The 20,692-nt window shown below is 42.9% G+C and overlaps 1 protein-coding gene across 2 annotated transcripts in view; it reads right to left on the bottom strand.

The window, feature by feature from the left end:
- Positions 1 to 19,435, bottom strand: part of LOC140486975 (uncharacterized) — a 436,936-nt gene extending 417,501 nt beyond the window's left edge. For both annotated transcript variants that reach the window (XM_072586267.1, XM_072586266.1), the window contains exons 1-2: positions 18,851 to 19,435; positions 7,106 to 7,240 (exon numbers count right to left, since the gene is read on the bottom strand). In XM_072586267.1, coding sequence (XP_072442368.1) covers positions 7,106 to 7,240; positions 18,851 to 18,933 — 218 coding nt within the window. In that variant the 5' untranslated portion in view covers positions 18,934 to 19,435. The remainder of the gene's footprint in view (positions 1 to 7,105; positions 7,241 to 18,850) is intronic.
- Between the last annotated feature and the right edge of the window lie 1,257 nt (positions 19,436 to 20,692).

Below are 20,692 nucleotides of genomic sequence, written 5' to 3' on the forward strand. Positions count from 1 at the left end.
CCAACAACAGTTTAATGGTCATCATTAAACTCTTAATTCCAATTTTTTATTGAATTTATGGAAGGATAAGTACAATGACTAACTAGTTCAATTTAAAAAAGGAGGTCCTCGAGGGTAATAATATCTGGATTACTCACAGTGCTATGAGCTACTGAGTGTAGGAATAGGAGAATAGAGCAGATGAATGTGCGGCTGAGGAGCTGGTGTATGGGAAAAGGGTTCACATTTTTGGATCATTGGAATATCTTCTGGGGTAGAAGTGACCTATACAAGAAGGACGAATTGCACCGGAATTGGAAGGGGATTAATATACTGGCAGGGAGATTTGCTAGAGCTGCTCAGGAGGATTTAAATTAGTAAGTTGGGGTGGTGGGACCCAGGGAGATAGTGGGGAAAGAGATCAATCTAGACTGGTACAGTTGAGAAAAGAAGTGAGTCAAGCAGTCAGGGCAGGCAGGGATAAAGCAGAGAACAAGGTAGGACTAATAAATTAAACTGCAGTTATTTCAATGCAAGGGGCCTAACAGGGAAGGCAGATGAACTGAGGGCATGGTTAGGAATTTGGGACTGGGAATCATAGCAATTGCAGAAACATGGCTCAGGGATGGACAGGACTGGCAGCTTAATGTTCCAGGATACAAATGCTACAGGAAGGACATAAAGGAAGACAAGAGAGGAGGGAAGTGGCATTTTTGTTAAAGGATATCATTACAGCTGTACTTAGGGAGGATACTCCCAGAAATACATTCAGGGAAGTTATTTCGGTGGAACTGAGAAATAAGAAAGGGATAATCACCTTATTGATTGTATTATCGATCCCTTAATAGTCAGCGGGAAATTGAGAAACAAATTTGTAAGGAGATTTCATTTATTGGTAAGAGTAATAGGGTAAGAAACATAGACTGGGACTGCCCTAGTGTTAAGGGCTTAGATGGAGAGGAATTTGTTAAGTGTGTACAGGAAAATTCTGATTCGGTATGTGGATGCACCTACTAGAGAAGGTGCAAAACTTGACCTACTCTTGGGAAATAAGGCAGGGCAGATGACTGAGAGGTCAGTGGGGGAGCACTTTGGGGTCAGCAACATAATTCTATTAGTTTTATAATAGTGATGGAAAAGGATAGACCAGATCTAAAGGTTGAAGTTATAAATCGGAGGAAGGCTAATTTTGATGGCATGAGGCAAGAATTTTCCAAAGCTGATTAGGGACAAATGTTAAAAATAAAATAATGAGAGTCCAGAGACAGTTAGGGTGAAAGTAAAGGCTGGTAGGTATAGGGAATGCAGGATGACTAAAGACATTGAGGGCATGGTTAAGAAAAAGGAGGAAGCATAAGTCAGGTATAGACAGGATAGATCAAGTGAATCCTTAGAAGAGTATAAAGGCAGTAGGAGTATACTTAAGAGAGAAATCAGGAGGGGAAAAAGGGGTCATGAGATAGCTTTGGCAAAGAGAGTTAAGGAGAATCCAAAGGGTATTTACAAACACATTAAGGACAAATGGGTAACTAGGGAGAGAATTGGGCCTCTCAAAGATCAGCGAGGTGGTCTTTGTGTGGAGCCGCAGAAGACGGGGAAGAATACTAAACAAATATTTTGCAAGAGTGTTTACTGTGGAGAAGGATATGGAAGATATAAAATGTAGGGAAATAGATGGTGACATCTTTTAAAATATCCATTTTACAGAGGAGGAAGTGCTGGATGTCATTTGGATACAGAATTACCTCAAAGGTAGAAGACAGAGGGTGGTGGTGAACAGTTGCTTTTCAGACTGGAGGCCTGTGACCAGTGGTATGCCACAAGGATCAGTGCTGGGCCCACTACATTTCATCATTTATATAAATGATTTGCAGGTGAACATAGGAGGTATGTTGGTAAGATTGCAGATGACACCAAAATTGGAGGTGTAGTGGACAGCGAAAAAGATTACCTCAGATTACAATGGAATCTTGATCCAATGGGCCAATGGGCTAATTTAATTTAGATGAATGCGAGGTGTTGCGTTTTGGAAAGCAAATCTTAGCAAGACTTAATGGTAAGGTCCTCGAAACTGTTGCTGATTAAACAGACCTTGAAGTGCAGGTTCAGAGCTCCTTGAAAGTAGAGTTGCAGGTAGATAGGATAGTCAAGAAGGCATTTGGTATGCTTTCCTTTATTGGTCAGAGTATTGAGTATAGGAGTTGAGAGGTCATGTTGTAGCTGTACAGGACATTGGTTAGGCCACTTTTGGAATACTGCACGCAATTCTGATCTCCTTCCTTTCGGAAGGATGATGTGAAACTTGAAAGGGTTCAGAAAAGATTTACAAGGATGTTGCCAGGGCTGGAGAATTTGAGCTATAGGGAGAGACTGAATAGGCTGGGGCTGTTTTCTCTGGAGCGACGGAGGCTGAGGGGTGACATTATCGAGGTTTATAAAATCATGAGGGGCATGGATATGGTAAATAGACAAGTTCTTTTCCCTGGGGAGGGGGAGTCCAGAACTAGAGGGCATAGGTTTAGGATGAGAGGGGAAAGATATAAAAGAGACCTAAGGGGCAACATTTTCATGCAGAGGGTGGTAAGTGTGTGGAATGAGCTGCCAGAGGAAGTGATGGAGGCTCATACAATTGTAACATTTAAAGGGAATCTTGATGGGTATATGAATAGGAAGGGTTTGGAGGGATGTGGACCAGGTGCTGGCAAGTGGGAGTGGATTAGGTTGGGATATCTGGTTGGCATGGATGAGTTGGACTGAAGCATCTGTTTCCGTGATGTACGTCTCTATGACTCTAATAACATCTGTTAGAGAAGAAAACCTGCCAGCCTTACCTGGTTTGGTGCATATGTTACTCCTGTTCATTCTTACACATCCTCTAAAATAGTCTAGCAAGTAACTCTTTATCAAAACACGAAACTGCATGTTCATAAATTATTACTTTTAACTGACAACTAGGGATGGCCATTAAATGCCACTGAGGTCGAGGTTCTCAGAATGAATTAAAAAAATGTGGGCAAACATACCAATTATTTTGAACACACTTGGATCCCACAGCACCAAAGATAATGACTATATATTTTTGGTGGCATTTGCTGAAGTGGGAATGTTGCCCAGGAGAACTCTGGTCTTCTTTGAGTATTGCCTGAACTACAGAAACATGCCTGTCACACTGCCCACTGCCTCAGAGTTGACGTTTAGCCATAGTTTCTGCACTCCTAAAGTGGATTTGAAACGACAACCTTTGCCTGCAGAGATGAGGGTGCCAACTACTGAGTGAGTAACTCTTGTGGCACTTTGTCCTTATCCAGAATCCATATGGACTATTTTACAGAGTAGTCAGTCGACTGCAGTTGGCAGAAACCAAAGCCAATTTTCTCTTCCTTAAGTAAGGCAAACAAAAGGTCATCTAGTATATTTGCCCACCTGAATTCTCTGGCCAGGCCTGTGTATGTGCAGTTTCCCACCCATTCTGGAAAGAATTTTTTCTGGTTTGTCATAACAATGTATTCAAGCAAGTAAACAGGGACAGTTTGTACACAAATGCACATGCATAGCAACAGAAACAGATGTATACTGTATTACTCAATGAACTGCCATTAGTGGAGACAGGGCTGACTTTTAACTCCTCTCCTGCTGAATAAATAAAAACAGAACTGACAATTAACTGAAAAGAAATCCAAGCATTTACAAATCCCATATTTTCAATGAAGTCTTGGAACTAATAGTTAGTAATAGTTACAACAGTTATTGTTGACTGTAGTGGAGAATTATACCTTTCTAGAAGGTGAATGAATCATAGAATGGCTATGGCACAGAAGGAAGCATTCAACTTGTTTTATCTATGCCGGCGGTATGCAGAAGCAACCAAGCAGAGAAGATGACGGGTGGGTATACAGTCGTGTGGAGACGAAATATCCACAAAGGTCAGTTAAATCAAATGGGTTGTTTCAAACTGCAGATGCTATTCTTCTGCTCCAAGTTGGGGCATAAGGGAGAACCACTGATGAGTGGAGTTATGACTCGCTGAAATATGGCATCGTCTAATAAATCCTATCAATTTCCATTTTGGATGCATATTGGATTACTGTTCGTTAAAATTGCTGAGGCATGGTGGCTCAGCAGTTAGCACTGCTGCCTCACATCACCAGGATCCCAGGTTCGATTCCAGCCTCAAGCGACTGTCTGTATGGAGTTTGCACATTCTCAGTGTGTCAGCGTGGGTTTCCTCCGGGTGCTCCGGTTCCCTCCCACAATCCAAAGTTGTGCAGGTCAGGTGAATTGGCCATGCTAAGTTGCCCATAGTGTTAGGTGCATTAGTCAGAGGAAAATGGGTCTGGGTGAGTTATTCACCGGTCGGTCGGTGTGGACTGGTTGGGCCGAAGGGCCTGTTTCCACACTGTAGGGAATCTAATCTAATCAAACATTGATTTTTCTCTTTAACAGCAGAGTTGATTGGAGAAATGGAACAGCGAGGAAGGTTACCTCTGATTACAATGGGATCTTGATTAGATGGGCTGATGGGCTGAGAAGTGGCAGATGGAGTTTAATTTAGATAAATGCTGCATTTTGGGAAAGCAAACCTTAGCAGGACTTATACACTTAATGGTAAGATCCTAGGGAGTGTTGCTGAACAAAGAAACCTTGGAGAGCAGGTTCATAGCCCCTTGAAAGTGGAGTCACAGGTAGATAGGATAGTGAAGAAGGTGTTTGGTATGGTTTCTTTTATTGGTCAGAGTACTGAGTAAAGGAGTCAGGAGGTCATGTTGCAGCTGTACAGGACATTGGTTAAGCCACTTTTGGAATATTGCATGCAATTCTGGTCTCCTTCCTATCAGAAGGATGTTGTAAAACTTGAAAGGGTTCAGAAAAGATTTATAAGGATGTTGCCTGGGTTGGAGGATTTAAGCTACAGGGAGAGGCTGAATAGACTGGGCTGTTTTCCCTGGAGCATTGGAGGCTGAAGGACGACCTTATAAAGGTTTATAAAATCATGAGGGGCATTGATAGGATAAATAGACAAAGTCTTTTCCCTGGGGTGGGGGAGTCCAGAACTAGAGGGCATAGGTTTACGGTGAGAGGAGAAAGATATAAAAGAGACCTAAGGGACAACGTTTTGACACAGAGGATGGTACGTGTATGGAATGAGCTGCCAGAGGAAGTGGTGGAGGCTGGTACATTTGCAACATTTAAAAGGCATTTGAATGGGTATATGAATAGGAAGGGAGTGTGGTGCTGAAAAAGCACAGAAGGTCAGACAGCATCCGAGGAGTAGGAAAATCGACGTTTCGGGCAAAAGCCCTTCATCAGGAATGAGGCTGAGAGCCTCAGGGGTGGATAGATCGATGGGAGGGGGGTGAGGCTGGGGGGGGAGGTAGCTGAGAGCGCAATAGGTGAATGGATGTAGGGGTAGAGGTGATAGGTTGGAGAGGAGGGTGGAGTGGATAGATGGGAAGGAAGATGGACAGGTGGGACTGGTCATGAGGACGGTGCTGAGCTGGAAGGTTGGAACTGGGATAAGGTGGGGGGAGGGGAAAAGAGGAAACTGGTCACCTGTCCATCTTCCTTCCCACCTATCCGTTCCACCCTCCTGTCCGACTCATCACCTTTACCCCACCTCCATCCACCTATAGCACTCTCAGCTACCTTCCCCCCAGCTCCACCCCCTCCCATTTATCTCTCCACCCCCGAGGCTCCCAACTTCATTTCTGATTAAGGTCTTTTGCCCAAAACATTGATTTTCCTGCTCCTCGGATGCTGCCTGACCTGCTGCGCTTTTCCAGCACCACACTCTCGACTCTAATCTCCAGCATCTGCAGACCTCACTTTCACTAAAATGAATAGGAAGGTTTAGAGGGATATGTGCCATCTTCTGGCAGGTGGGACTAGATTGGGTTGGGATATCTGGTTGGCATGGACGTGTTGGACCGAAGGGTCTGTTTCTGTGCTGTACATTTCTATGACTCTATAACTCAAACTGAAGTAAACATTGACTGCGTATGAGTATCAAAGGGTAGTTCCCAGTTATGCCATCCCATGTACTTCCACAATCTCTATTACAAATACTAACTTATTAATTGAAATTTATTTAATTAAATTTGCCCCCACATTTGAATGCATGTCACTCAATCATTATCCACGCCTTCAGGATTTCTAGATCAGTAAGACAGGGGTATAGTCGCACAGTGGTTAAGTAAATGAACAGTGAGTGAGCAATCTTAATAGAATAAACAAACCTCAACTATGCATAATATTTTCACCCTTCAGCATCCCTCCACTATGCACAGTAGATCAGCCAATGTTTCTACTCTTGATCTATCAGTAATAGAGAGAGACATTTTTATGGAGGTGAAAAATGTGTTGCTGGAAAAGCGCAGCAGGTCAGGCAGCATCTAAGGAGCAGGAGAATCGACGTTTCGGGCATAAGCCCTTCTTCAGGAATGAGAACGGTGTGCCAAGCAGGCTAAGATAAAAGGTAGGGAGGAGGGACTATGTACTGCATGGCTGCTACATTCAAGTGTGCAGCCCATCAATGTTTTGCAAATGGCTGTGTACATCTGCTAATTTAAAGCAGCTAATGTGTGAGTAGTCTGTGTGAGAACTCGAGAGTTGCTGTCTGGCTGGGCAGCCTACTGGGAACATTGCCAATGATCCCTTGTTGGAAATGTGTGTGATGTTGGCAGAATCAGTTTTAGTTACCTGACCATCTTGCTAACACCTAACTTTTACAAGTCCCACACAAACAAAGCACACTTAGGGGAGATAGAAAGAGGAGGGGCAGTTATAATTGTTTTATAATCAACCAGTTCAAAGATGTATGTACATACTTCTGCAGCAGGTGGGACTTGAACCCAGGTCTCGTGATTCAGAGGTAGGTACATTACTATTTTGCCACAAGAGCCCCCAATTATAGTCTAAATGGGAGAAGGATCTGTAGCCTATCATAAGGCAATATCTTCAGAAAAGTTTGAGAAGAAACTTCTGTAAAAATCTTCCATTAACAACAATTTATAACTCATAACTCAGTCCACAGGCGCCAGCTCAAAATGGAATTGGAATCTTTAATTTCTGTTCATTGAACTAATTGGATTTAGCTGTTAATTTGAATGATAACACTGTGGTTACATACCTTCTCTCTTGTCCCACACACCACTTCTGTCTTTCACACCCTTGTTTCCAGACTTTAACCATCCGAGTGAAGGCCTGAACACATGGCTGCCTGTGGCCAATCATCATCACCTCCCTCTCTGCACAAACATTGGGCCTAAACAAGGGAGAGTTAAACAATATTTAATTGCATAAACTATATTCAGACAAACATACAACAATGAAGGGCAGAAACACACCAACTGTTGCATCAAGCCGGCCTCATAGCTTACGATGCCTAATGTACTATGAATAGCCACTTCTGAAGCATCACAGAGGAAAACATAGGACCAATAGTGTGGATTAGGAAAGCTAGAAAATTCCTCTGCAAAGTCTTCAGGCAATCAAAACTAAGGATGAAGATTGATCAACTAGCTGTTATTTGTAAAGACAGCTACCTTCAATATAACACGAGGACTCTCTGTTTCAGTGTCAGCGACCCTACCTCTGAGCCAGCAGGCACAGATTCAAGTTCCATCTGTTCCAGAACATGTGATAAAATTTCTGAACAGATTGATTTAGAAGAAAAAGTCAATTGGAGGTGTAGTGGACAGTGAAGAGTACAACGGGACATTGATCAGATGGGCCAATGTGTTGAAGAGTGGCAGATGGAGTTTAATTTAGATCGGTGATTCTCAACCATTTTTTGGCTGTGGTCGCCCAAGGAGCTCTTCTCAGGTTCCAGGGACCCCCTTTCAAACAGGGATACAACATAAACAAATAGACATGCTGACCTTCAGATAATGAAGTATGACGATAATGGATGCGGGAACCGTTGATTAAATACGCTGACTCGGTGCAGTCTGATTTTCAACGGTCTCTAAGCGAGGCTGCATGGGAGGAGCTTAAACAATTAATTTACCAGGTGTGCCAAATTCAAAGATATTATAAATAGGAAGGAAACTATTGACTCCAATGAAGGTTGTTGCTTGGGTATTTCATCGGTTCAGTTACCTGGGTCCCCATAAACCCTTGGGGCTTCCCTTCTCCCAGTTTTCAGTCTGTGTCCCCCTTCAAATGTGATAGGGCCCATAAGGGGGTTATATGACCCCTATTGAGAATGGCTGATTTAGATAAATGTGTAGTGCTGCATCTTGGAAAGGCAAATCAGGGCAGGACTTAAATGGTAAGGTCCTAGGGAGTGTTGCTGAACATAGAGATCTTGGAGTGCAGGTTCATAGTTCCTTGAAAATGGAGTCCCAAGACAGAATGGTGAAGATGGTATTTGGTATGCTTGCCTTTATTGACAATGCAGTGCATTGACAATAGGAGTTGGGAGGTTGTGCTATGGCTGTATAGGATATTGGTTCGGCCACGTTTGGAATGTTGTGTGCAATTCTGGTCTCCCTGCTGTAGGTAGGATGTTATGAAACATGAAAGGGTTCAGAAAAGATTTACAAGGATGTTGCCAGGATTGGACGGTTTGAGCTGTAGGGAGAGGCTGAAGAGGTTGGGGTTATTTTCCCTGGACCATCAGAGGCTGAGAGGTGACCTTTAGAGGTTTATAGAATCATGAGGGGCCTGGATAGGATGAATAGCCAAGTTCTTTTCCCCACGGTGGGGGAGTCCAAAACTAGCGGGCATAGGTGTAATATGAGATTTCGAAAAGTGTGCTGCTGGAAAAGCACAGCTGGTCAGGAACATCTGAGGAGCAGGAGAGTCGAAGCTTCGAGCATCTGTAGTCCCCACTTTCTCCTAGTTAAAGTGAGATAGGCAAGATTTAAAAGGGACCAAAGGGACAACCTTTTCATTCAGAGGGAGGTGCATGTATGGAATGAGGAAGTAGTAAAGGCTGGTACAATTACACTATTTAAGAGGCAATCTGGATGGGTGGATGAATAGGAAGGGTTTAGAGGGATAGGGGCCAAATTCTGACAAATGGGACAAGATTGGCATGGGCGAGTTGGACCGAAGGGTCTGTTTCCATGGTGTACAGTACAGCTCTAATTTAATGCAATCCTTACCCAGAAGCCAGTCCAACTGAATGTAATACTGAGACTTGGCAACCAAGGCACCAGCCAGAAATACATTACAGAGCCTCACTACTCTCAGACCATGTTAGTTCCTTCCCGCTGGTCACTCAGCAATCCACAATCCTTCTCCAAGCTTCTTGGTTGCAGACAACAGGATGCAAATGTTTCTCTCTCAGACAATAAAGTATGTTTTACTCCATGGGATGATTCAGGAAGTAGATTCAAGAAAGAGTAATTTCACTATTGCAGGGTGACTGGGCCACTTAGGTTTCTACACTCAAAAAAAAAAGCTACATTTCTTGGATTTCTACGTGGAGGATACAATCCCAATTTTTCCACATTAACAATATAACAAAATATACCACAGTCATCCTTGCTCTCGCAAGTGATAACAATGAGTTTTTGAGAAATGGCTTGAAGGTAGAGGACAGGGGGTGGTGGTGGAGGGTTGCTTTTCAGACTGGAGGCCTGTGACCAGCAGCGTGCCACAAGGATCGGTGCTGGGTCCACTGCTTTTCGTCATTTATATAAATAATTTGGAAGTGAACATAGGAGGTATTGGTTAGTAAGTTTGTAGATGACACCAAAATTGGAGGTGTAGTGGAGTTACTGCAGAGTACAACAGGATCTTGATCAGATGGGCCAACGGGCCGAGGAGTGGGCAGAAGGAGTTTAATTTGGGGCATATGAATAGGAAGGGCTTAGAGGGATAGGGGCCAAATGCGACTAGATTAGTTTAGGATATCTGGTTGACATGGACAAGTTGGACTGAAGGGTCTGTTTCCGTGCTATACACCTCTATGATTCAAGATAAATGTGAGGTATTGCATTTTGGAATGGCAAATCAGGGTAGGACTTATACACTTCATCCTGGGGAGTGTTGCTGAACAAAGGCACCTTGGAGTGCAGGTTCATAGTTCCTTTAAACTGAAGTCCTCGGTAGACAGGGTAGTGATGTAGGCATTTGGTATGCTTGCCTTTATTGTTCAGTGCACTGAGTATAGGATTTGGGAGGTCATGTTGCGACCGTACAGTGGTTAGGCCACTTCTCGAATACTGCGTGCAATTCCGGTCTCCCTCAGAAATATGTTGTGAAACTTGATAGAGTTCATAAAAGATATACAAGGATGTTGCCATGGTTGGATACCTCAAACGAGATATAGAGATAGGCTAAATAGGCTGAGGTGTCAGAGGCTGAGGGGTGAGCTTATAGAGGTTTATAAAACCATGAGGGGCATGGATAGGATAAACAGACAAAGTCTTTTCCCTTGGGTGGGGGGGATATTCCTGATGAAGGGCCTTTGCCCAAAACATTGATTTTCCTGCTCCTTGGATGCTGTACTTTTCCAGTACCATTCTAATCTTGACTCTAATCTCCAGATCTGCGGTCCTCACTTTCATCTAATAAGATAAAATAGGCAACGGTGAGTCAATTTTACATCTATCAAATTTTACCTGTATTAACTTCACTAAGATTCCATTCAAAACAGACTGCTAAATAGCTATCATTCTTTTTACAGCTTAAAGTCAAGATCTGGCCCATTGTCTTATTCAACAATACATTCTGGGAGATTCACATTTGAATTCTGGATGACTAACAGGTTGAAATGTCTCTCCACAGTCAAACAAACTGGTGTCATTCACACAAATGACAATGGGCACTTGGCTGAGGATTTGAAAGCGTGAGCATTGGACATGGCAGCAGCACAGCTCATTTTCAACAAAAAAGTTAGAGGAACAAATTTAAAACCATCAGTCTATCAAGCTTATCTCACTTTTAGAACTGTGTGATCTCATGCCAGCCAGTTCTACACTAGATTCATCTCAAGACGCCAATCTCTATAATTAGAGTTCAAGTTGGAATTCCTGAAATGCAGATCCTCTCCTGCAGGCTATGGTCTTTCCTAACATTGATTAGAAAGTAGACAGAGCATCTGGAATTTGTCTACCTGAGCACTAAGGTGTTTAAAAGTAAATATTTTTGGTCAGGCTTACATCCGATTCAAAAATCAAATCTGCATCAGAATTACATTCTGCATTCCATTCAGAAGTAAATGCCTCTTTGATAGGCAATCATTAAAATTAGAATTGTCAATACAAGATAGGTTCTCATAAATCTAATAGGGAATTCAAAAGAAATGGTTTGCCAGAGAGTGGTTAAAATGCAGATCTTTATATACAAGTACCTGACAGAAAAGAGGGCAAGCTGAAAAGGTCAAATAAAGAAGGTTGGGAGGACACTCGTGTTTAGCATAACCACTGGCCTGGATCATTTGGGCTGAATAGTAGAAAGTGTTGAGAGTGAGGTGCTGGAAAAACACAGCAGGTCAGGCAGCATCCGAGGAGCAGGAAAGTCAATGTTGCGGGCAAGAGCTCATTCCTGATGAAGCGCTCTTGCCCTAAACATAATTCTCCTGCTCCTCGGATGCTGCCTGACCCACTGTGTTTTTCCAGCACCCCACTCTTGACTCTGAACTCCAGCATCTGCAGTCCTCACTTTCTCCTGGTAGAAAGTGTTAACTACCAGCACAAACAATTGCTCCACCTGACTTCCCAAAACTATCAGGAATCCCAGACAATCTAATTAGGGCGAGGAGCAACAGAGTCCTGAGTAAGAAACCAAACATTCCATCTAAGTCTCAACACTTTCATCTTCATAGTTTGCTTCTAGGTCAAGTCTCAACAGGCTGCTCAAGTACTCTAGTTGGCTAAGAAGAGCTTGCTAGTGGCTTCCCAAATTCAAGCATTAAATCTGTAGCGAACAAGATATTATAGGCAAGAAGACTGGGGGAAGAATCAGCAGGAATGTGGCAGCATTCCATGTTATACTAATATGTACCTGGTCAACAGATCTGCAGTAGGAACCCTCAACGAGAGGTGATTAACCCTTTGAATACAGATCATTAACAGCCACCAGACCTTGTTTTCCTTCAGCCATTTCTTAGATTTTCTAATCTCATCTCCAAAAATCAAACTAGGCAACAAAACTGAGACTTCCGGTAATAGCCCTCAACTTCTATCTACTCAGAGAGAGTGAGCTGTTGAGAATAATTGGGAGGCACTTAATCTCCCAGCAGTTGACATGGCAATTCCTTGTGAGACATTTATGGATCATCAAGTGTAAGTGAAACAATGTAATTTTTCAGAAATATGTAAGTTAAATATAAAAATCTAAGGAATTTATCTTGGTTCAGGTTACAAAGGTCACTTTTTCACACTGAGTGCACGAGATTAAGAAATTCTCACAGATTATACACAAAGTGCATCTTTCAGTTATCTGAAAAACAGAATACACCACAATGAATTGACCCTCCCCTTACATATCTGAATAGATTTTTACTGTTCGCAATTTTAAAGCTCTGCAATGAATTCAAGTTATAAAAGTGGCTGCAACTACACATGTCAAACATCTACACAACACTGCAATTCACTTGCCATAATCCAAGAAAATAAATTCTCCACAGTCTCTGAGTTCACTGGAACTTGGAGATTACATTTATTGAATCTTCCTGATTATACATCATCATTCAGTGAGTATGCAGTTTGTTAAACACTGCACAACATTGTTAGTATGTGTCAAGCCCCCACCTTGTTAGTTTTAATGCAGCAGCAGACACTGAAACTGTGTAGGAAATGTACCCTCTAGTGTTAGAACACAAAAAGGCATGGCCAATTCTAAATAGAACAAGAAAACGGAATAGGCCACTCAGCCCTTTGAGGCTGCTCCACCATTCAAAGACGTCTTGGCTGATCTGATTTGACCTCAGCTTTACATTCCGGCATATGCCCAAAGATCTTTCATCCCTTGGTAATGAACTCCATCTATTACTGCTTTACAAATATTTAAATATTCTACACCGACACTCTTTTGAGGAGACAAATTCCAAGGACTCTCAATCCTCAAAAAATATTTCATCATCTCTATTTTAAATAGATTACCCATTCAGTTTTTTTTAAACATATGACCCCTAGTTCTGGATTCTCCCACATGAGGAAACACCACCCCAGTCAAGTACTCAGAATGTTATGCTTCAATTAAGTCACTTCTGACTCTTCCAAACTCCAGACCTAGGCTGTATAACCTTTCCTCATAAGGCTATCCACTCATTCCAAGTATTTATTTGGTTATCCTCCTCTGTACTAATTTATATACCTCTGCTGAAGCACTAACCCTCACTATTTCAAAATCACAATTGTCACTCCCCATCCAAAAACCTACATTCTCAGGAATTCCTATCTTATCATCCACCATTATTCTTCTCCAAGGACTTTGAATGTGCTGTTGTTACTCAGATTCATGCCTGATTACTTAGCAACTTGCTGTCATAATGCTTCTAATCCCCAGAGGACCAAAGGCTTAACAGAAGTTATGAATTACATTATTTTTGTGACTATGATTGTTATGTATTGTTCCCTCTCGTCCTTGACCATCCTGCAGTCCAATTTAACTAGCAACAACATACTCCTCCAATGCCTCGCATCTGTGCCCTAGTTTGATAGAATTGCCTTTATTGGATTTACACTTGGATATCTAACAAATATAGGAACACAATTGGCCCATTCAGTTCCTCAACCTTGATCTGCATTCAAATAAAGCTATGTTGATCAATATTTTAATTCCATCTACCCAACTTAGCTCGATATCCCTTAACATGCTCTCCTGACAAAATACGGGGTCTTGTGGTGCATTCCTGCCTCTGAGCCAAAATCTCCAGGGTCATGTCCCAATACATGACCTTATGGCTAAGGCCAATTATAACAAGGCCAAATAGGTTAATTATCAACTTCTAAATCCTTCCAATATACACTAATGGGTGGTGGTAAAAACAGGAGATTTTCCCTGGTCAGCCACGTGATGAAAAAAGAATTTGAGCTTCTACCATTATTATCCTTCAGTCCAGACCACAACATGTTTGCTAAACTATGTGTCGCCATAGCAACTCAGAAATCAACAAAGAGAGAGACGTTGAAAGCATCGCCAGCAATAGCTATTCTCGCCACTTCAATATTGTAATGTCAGGAATCATCCAATGAACTTACTTTGGTCCCTTCCTGTTCAATAAGCAGCTCTTTGGTAACATTGTCCATAAATATGGGAACAGTTTGAACACATGCACTATTTCACCCCACCAACCTCTGGATACACTGCATCATCCTCTGCCACTTCTGCCATCTACAAACAGGCTCCACCACTAGAGATATATTTCCCTCCCTACCCCAAAATCTGCATTTTTGAGAGACTGTTCTCTCCACCACTCCCTTTGCAGGTCCACACCTCTCACCAATCCACCCTCCCCTCCTGGCACCTTCCCCTGCCATCATAAGAAGTGCAAAAGCTGCACCCATACCTCCATCCTCACCTCTGTCCAAGGCCGCAAAGGATCCTTCCACATCCAATAGAAATTTACCTGTGCTTCCACACACATCAGGCAACCACCTGATGAAGGAGCGGCGCTCCGAAAGCTAGTGCTTCCAATTAAATCTGTTGGACTATAACCTGGCGTTGTGTGATTTTTAACTTTGTCCACATTGGGGAGACAGGATGCCGACTTGCAGATCGTTTCAGAGAAAATCTCTGGGACACCTGCACTAACCAACCCCACCATCCTGTGGCTGAACATTTTAACTCTCCCTCCCAGTCCGCCAAGGATATGGAAGTTCTAGGGCTTCTCCATTGCCAAACCCTAGCCACCCGATGCCTGGAGGAAGAACACCTCATCTTCCACATGGGGATCCTCCAACGACATGGGATCAATGTGAATTTCACCAGTTCCCCAATTCCCCTGCCCACCACCTTATCCCAGTCCCAACCTTCCAACTCGGCACTGCTCTCTTGAACGGTCCTACCTATTTGCTCCACCCTCTTCTTTCACCCCCATCTTCATCCACCTATCGCATTCCCAGCTACCTTCACCCCAGCACCACTTCCCTCCCATTTGTCTCTCAGCCTCCTTGGCCCACAAATCTCATTCCTGATGAAGGGCTTATGCCTGAAACATTGATTCTCCTGCTCCTCAGATTGTGCCTGATCCAGCACCACACTCTTCTACTCTGATCTCCAGCATCTGCAATCCTCAATTTCTCCTATGCACTATTAATAGCCTGCTCTACCTCTCTAAACCATTTGTATGTTTTCTATATTAGAAGGCTGCAAATACAAAATAGAAATGGTGTGGAAGAGCCAGTGTTGGACTGGGGTGAACAAAGTTAAAAATCACACAACACCAGGTTATAGTCCAAGAGGTTTATTTGGAAGTACTAGCTTCTGAAAGCTAGTGCTTCTAAATAAACCTTTTGGATTATAAACTGGTGTGTGTTTTTTAACTTAGCAAAATAGAAAGGGTAACTTGACCATCAAAATAGAGGCAAAAAATTTTCACCCCATTTTTATGGTGATGTTTCACAGTGCGACCCCACCACAGATGCACTGCATTGAGCAGCAAGGCCTGGAATTCCTTTTTTTTAAAACAAAAATCAATGAGAAAGTTGCATTTTTGTGAACTCTCAACTAACAAATCAACTTTAAAATGTGTGATTACTGACAATTTTACTCATGGTTCAGAGAATGTTTTCCCGTTTCTCATTCATTCCCTTCCTCACCTGATTTGATTTGCACATCAGATTTACATGGGATCTTATTCCATGAACTGTAATGTGGAAATACACGGGGGGCGGGAGGAATAAAAATTACAAAATATTTTACACCAGATAGTGAAGAGGAAACTCTTTTGGATCCATTTGAAAACAAATAACAATGGTTCACACGAGATTTATGTTACAGTCCAAGTTCACTGTGTCAACCCAATATATTTGTTGCCAAGCCTCCGCATATACTTGATGCGTCTGTTGTATTGAGTTACAAGCCTGACAGATGCAATAATCTTTTTCCTCTGCACAAAATAGCAGAACATTAACTTGAGCTACTGAGTTCCAGTCCATTACTAATCCCTTTTATCTCAAATCAGGTAGGTAAACTAGCCTCTTGCTGGTCTCTTTATGGTAACCCAGGTACAACTGCAGTCAATCAGCGCACAGCAAGATTCCACAATAATACTGTGAAACCAAATATATCATCTGATTTAAGGTATTGATTGGGGGACAAATATTAATCAAGAAAATTGAGTTTTCTTTTCGAAATGTTGACAGGAGATCTACTACATCCGCCTATTAGGTAAAAACAATGATTGCAGATGCTGGAAACCAGATTCTGGATTAGTGGTGCTGGAAGAGCACAGCAGTTCAGGCAGCATCCGAGGAGCAGTAAAATTGACATTTCGGGCAAAAGCCCTTCATCAGGAATAAAGGCAGAGAGACTGAAGGGTGGAGAGATAAACTAGAGGAGGGTGGGGGTGGGGAGAAAGTAGCATGGAGTACAATAGGTGAGTGGGGGAGGGGATGAAGATGATAGGTCAGGGAGGAGGGTGGAGTGGATAGGTGGAAAAGAAGATAGGCAGGTAGGACAAGTCATGGGGACAGTGCTGAGCTGGAAGTTTGGAACTAGGGTGAGGTGGGGGAATGGGAAATGAGGAAACTGTTGAAGTCCACATTGATGCGCTGGGGTTGAAGTGTTCCGAGGTGGAAGATGAGGCGTTCTTCCTCCAGGCGTCTGGTGGTGAGGGAGCGGCGGTGAAGGAGGCCCAGGACCTCCATGTCCTCGGCAGAGTGGAAGGGGGAATTGAAATGTTGGGCTACAGGGAAGTGTGGTTGATTGGTGCGGGTGTCCTGGAGATGTACCCTAAAGCGCTCTGCTAGGAGGCATCCAGTCTCCCCAATGTAGAGGGACCGCATCGGGAGCAATGGATACAATAAATGATATTGGTGGATGTGCAGGTAAAACTTTGATGGATGTGGAAGGCTCCTTTAGGGCCTTGGATGGAGGTGAGGGAGGAGGTGTGGGCGCAGGTTTTGCAATTCCTGCGGTGGCAGGGGAAGGTGCCAGGATGGGAGGGTGGGTTGTAGGGGGGGCATGGACCTGACCAGGTAGTCATGGAGGGAACGGAGGGAAGGCGGAAAGGGATGGGGATGGAAATATATCCCTGGTGGTGGGGTCTTTTTGGTGGTGGTGGAAATGTCGGCGGATGATTTGGTTTATGTGAAGGTTTGTAGGGTGGAAGGTGAGCACCAGGGGCATTCTATCCTTGTTACAGTTGGAGGGGTGGTGTCTGAGGGCGGAGGTGTGGGATGTAGACGAGATGCATTGGAGGGCGTCTTTAACCATGTGGGAAGGGAAATTGTGGTCTCTAAAGAAGGAGGCCATCTGGTGTGTCCTATGGTGGAACTGGTCCTCCTGGGAGCAGATACGGCGGAGGCGGAGGAATTGGGAATACGGGATGACATTTTTGCAGGAGATAGGATGGGAAGAGGTGTAATCCAGGTAGCTGTGGGAGTTGGTGGGTTTGTAAAAAATGTCGGTGTCAAGTCGGTGGTCATTAATGGAGATGGAGAGGTCCAGGAAGGGGAGGGAGGTGTCAGAGATGGTCCAGGTAAATTTAAGGTCAGGGTGGAATGTGTTGGTGAAGTTGATGAATTGCTCAACCTCCTCCCGGGAGCATGAGGTGGCGCCAATGCAGTCATCAATGTAGCGGAGGAAGAGGTGGGGAGTGGTGTCGGTGTAATTACAGAAGATGGACTGTTCTCGTAGCCAACAAAGAGACAGGCATAACTGGGGCCCATACAGGTGCCCATGGCTACCCCTTTGGTCTGGAGGAAGTGGATCCTACATCCGCCTATTACTTTGTCAGTTCAGATAATTCTTGTTTTAGGTGTCCAGTCAGGTGCTCTCTGCAACCCCCAAATGCTACCAGGAGAGGCGTTTGCTGTCTCGGGTTCTCACGAATAAGGTTCGTTCTGAGGACCCTATATTTTGCTACACAATGATATTCCCAGTCAAATTTGATGTTAAATCAACTGGTTAAAAAGCATATTTTCAATAATTCTGTTTAAAAACAAAAACTGACAAAATGTCAAACCATCATTTATTATTCCTTTCGTTGCTGTTCGACGTGCCGCATATTTGCACATCCCGTTTACAGTCTGGGTTACAACTCCTGCAGAGGGTGAGTTTGGCTGGGATGAACCCTCCACGGTTATATATCCTGCCCTCACTCAACTGACAGTAGAGAATGGCCATTTGGGCAAAACACAGGAGAGCACTTTGAAGAGCCGAGAGAGGAACAGCACATTCTGAAGGGGACAGACAACTGGAGTCAAAGTAATTTCACAGAAGTATCGAAGAATTAGAAACATGCCTTTAAAAAAAACCCTTCATAGAAAACGTCACAAAATATCGGGAAAATGTAACACAAGTAGCTACCGAGGAACTTCTTCAGAAGGTTACTAATTTGCTTAATTAACTTTCTTGAAAGGGATTCTTGAACATACGGCATTGAGAGAAAGGACAGGGTCTAAATGGATGGCATTTTCGAACCGCCGGCACGTGCATAATGGACCGAATGGCCACCTGTGCTCTATAATTCTATGAAACCATAAAATAATTGGCCGAAATTCACCAGGACCGAATCCATCGCCTCCTACCGCATGTTCCAATCGTATTAAACATAGTTTTTAGACTATGTTTCTGATCAGCATTAACCAGCATTACTGTTTTAATAAGAAACGACCACTCTCCGACTCACACACTTAAAAGGAGCATATCAATATTCAAATCAGACTGGTAAGTATAAATGTGAAGAGTCCTGAAAACATTAAGCCAGCAAGAGTTGTGAAATATTGTCAGATTTAAAATCGGTACTTACATGTGACTCTGGAGTGTTACCGAACTCACAGCTGAGGTCACAGTAACGAACAACATGCAGACACTCGCTGACACTTGGTCCATTGTTTTTGGCGTGCAGTTTATGGCACTTGTATCTCAATTTTAAACAGACTGTTAAAATGCCGGTTCCTTCTGCTCGGGAACATACAGAATTGCAAAATGTTCCCAAACGACGAAAACAAAAATATTCAGTTGCTACTCAGTGTAAACTTCAGGCCAGATTCACACACACCTTTTCAGAGGAATTCAATTTTTTTTTCTGAAACTTTATGGAATGTTGATTTTGTGGGGTTTTTTTGTTTTCCTTTCATTAAAAACCGCTCACAATTCTTTTTAAAAAGGCTAAATAGACAATTTTAACAGATTCAGCATTCTCGGATCATTGGTAGCAGGGATATTTAATTCAAAATACCCTTAGACGATCAACCATTAAAGATGCAACTTCGATCGTCACTGTGATTTTGCAACAGCTCAAATGGAAAGATGTCAAGGATAGATAAATATTCTCACACACAAGCCTGATTCTGCTAAGCTGCAGTAACTAAAATACATCCAGCACTGTAGCCCATCCGACTCGCATCCACGCTGGAGGAGTGGTTTTCAATCAGACGCTCCCCCTTCAGCTAGTCGGCAAATTCCACCCCCGTCACTCCCCCTCCTCTACGCCTCCCCAAACCCAAACCTCACTTAAAATTATTGAAATCAGAGGAGGAAGGACGATTCAGCCCAATACAGGTGCCTTTAAATTGGTTTATGTAATTACACTGGATTAAAACAAAGTGCATTTCTGGGGAAACCCACGTGGGTATAAGACTGAAAGTTAAAATAAACCACAAAAAAACCCATTAAGGGACCAAATATAATTGTGGTAGGTGCATCCCTCAACCCGTATTTTGCTTAGAGTTATCCTATCATCACTACAAATTGTTACCTTGCATTATTATCACTTTCATCAAAAACGTCTCTCCACAGATCCTCCTGTTTTTCTTCTTCCCTGTACCGGAACTATCCGCCCCTCCCCCAACCTTTTGTACTTGCTTAAAATTCTCATCTCTGACATCATCCAGTTCTGATGAAAAGTCACTTATCCGAAAAGTTTAACCACTTCTCTTTCCAGGGATGCTGCCTGACCTACTGAGTGTTTCCACCACTTTCACAGAAACACAATGTTTACAGGACAAAAGGAGCCATTTGGCTTATCAAGTCTGCGTCTATTTTATACAAGAGCTGGTCCCATTCCCCTGTCTTTTGTGTTTCAGCTGCTTATCCAAATCCACTTCGAAAATCAGAGTCTGCTTCCAACACACTCTAGAGTTGTTCCAGATCCTAATCATTTTATGTATTTAAAGCTTTTCCTCAATTACAGTGTGTTCTTTGCCAAACACCTTATGTCAGCATACTCTAGTTCTTGATCCTTCTGCCAACTTGAATAATATCCCTTCTATGCACTTTGTCCACACCAATCATGATTTTAAACACTCTTATCAAATCTCCTCTACAACTTTCTCTTTAAGGCAAACAGCCCCAGATTGTTATAACTAAAGATTCTGATTTTGTATTTTTCCTGATATCCAGCATCAGCAACATTTTGCACTTGATTCTTCTTTAATCCTGTCATCTTGATTGTAAGCCAAAAAGAAAAATAAAGTTACAAAGCAACAACCAATAGAGACAGGCTATCTGCTGGAGTGGATATATATACACAGATTTATCACCTATCGGCTACAGAATCTGATTTTTCCACTTGTATTAAAGGAGGAGCTGAACATCATGGCCATTGTCAATGGGAGTTGTCAATAAGGGATAATGGGTGAAGGCAGCA

The sequence above is a fragment of the Chiloscyllium punctatum genome, chromosome 16 (genome assembly GCF_047496795.1).
Source record: "Chiloscyllium punctatum isolate Juve2018m chromosome 16, sChiPun1.3, whole genome shotgun sequence".
In the NCBI taxonomy this organism is placed as follows: domain Eukaryota; kingdom Metazoa; phylum Chordata; class Chondrichthyes; order Orectolobiformes; family Hemiscylliidae; genus Chiloscyllium; species Chiloscyllium punctatum.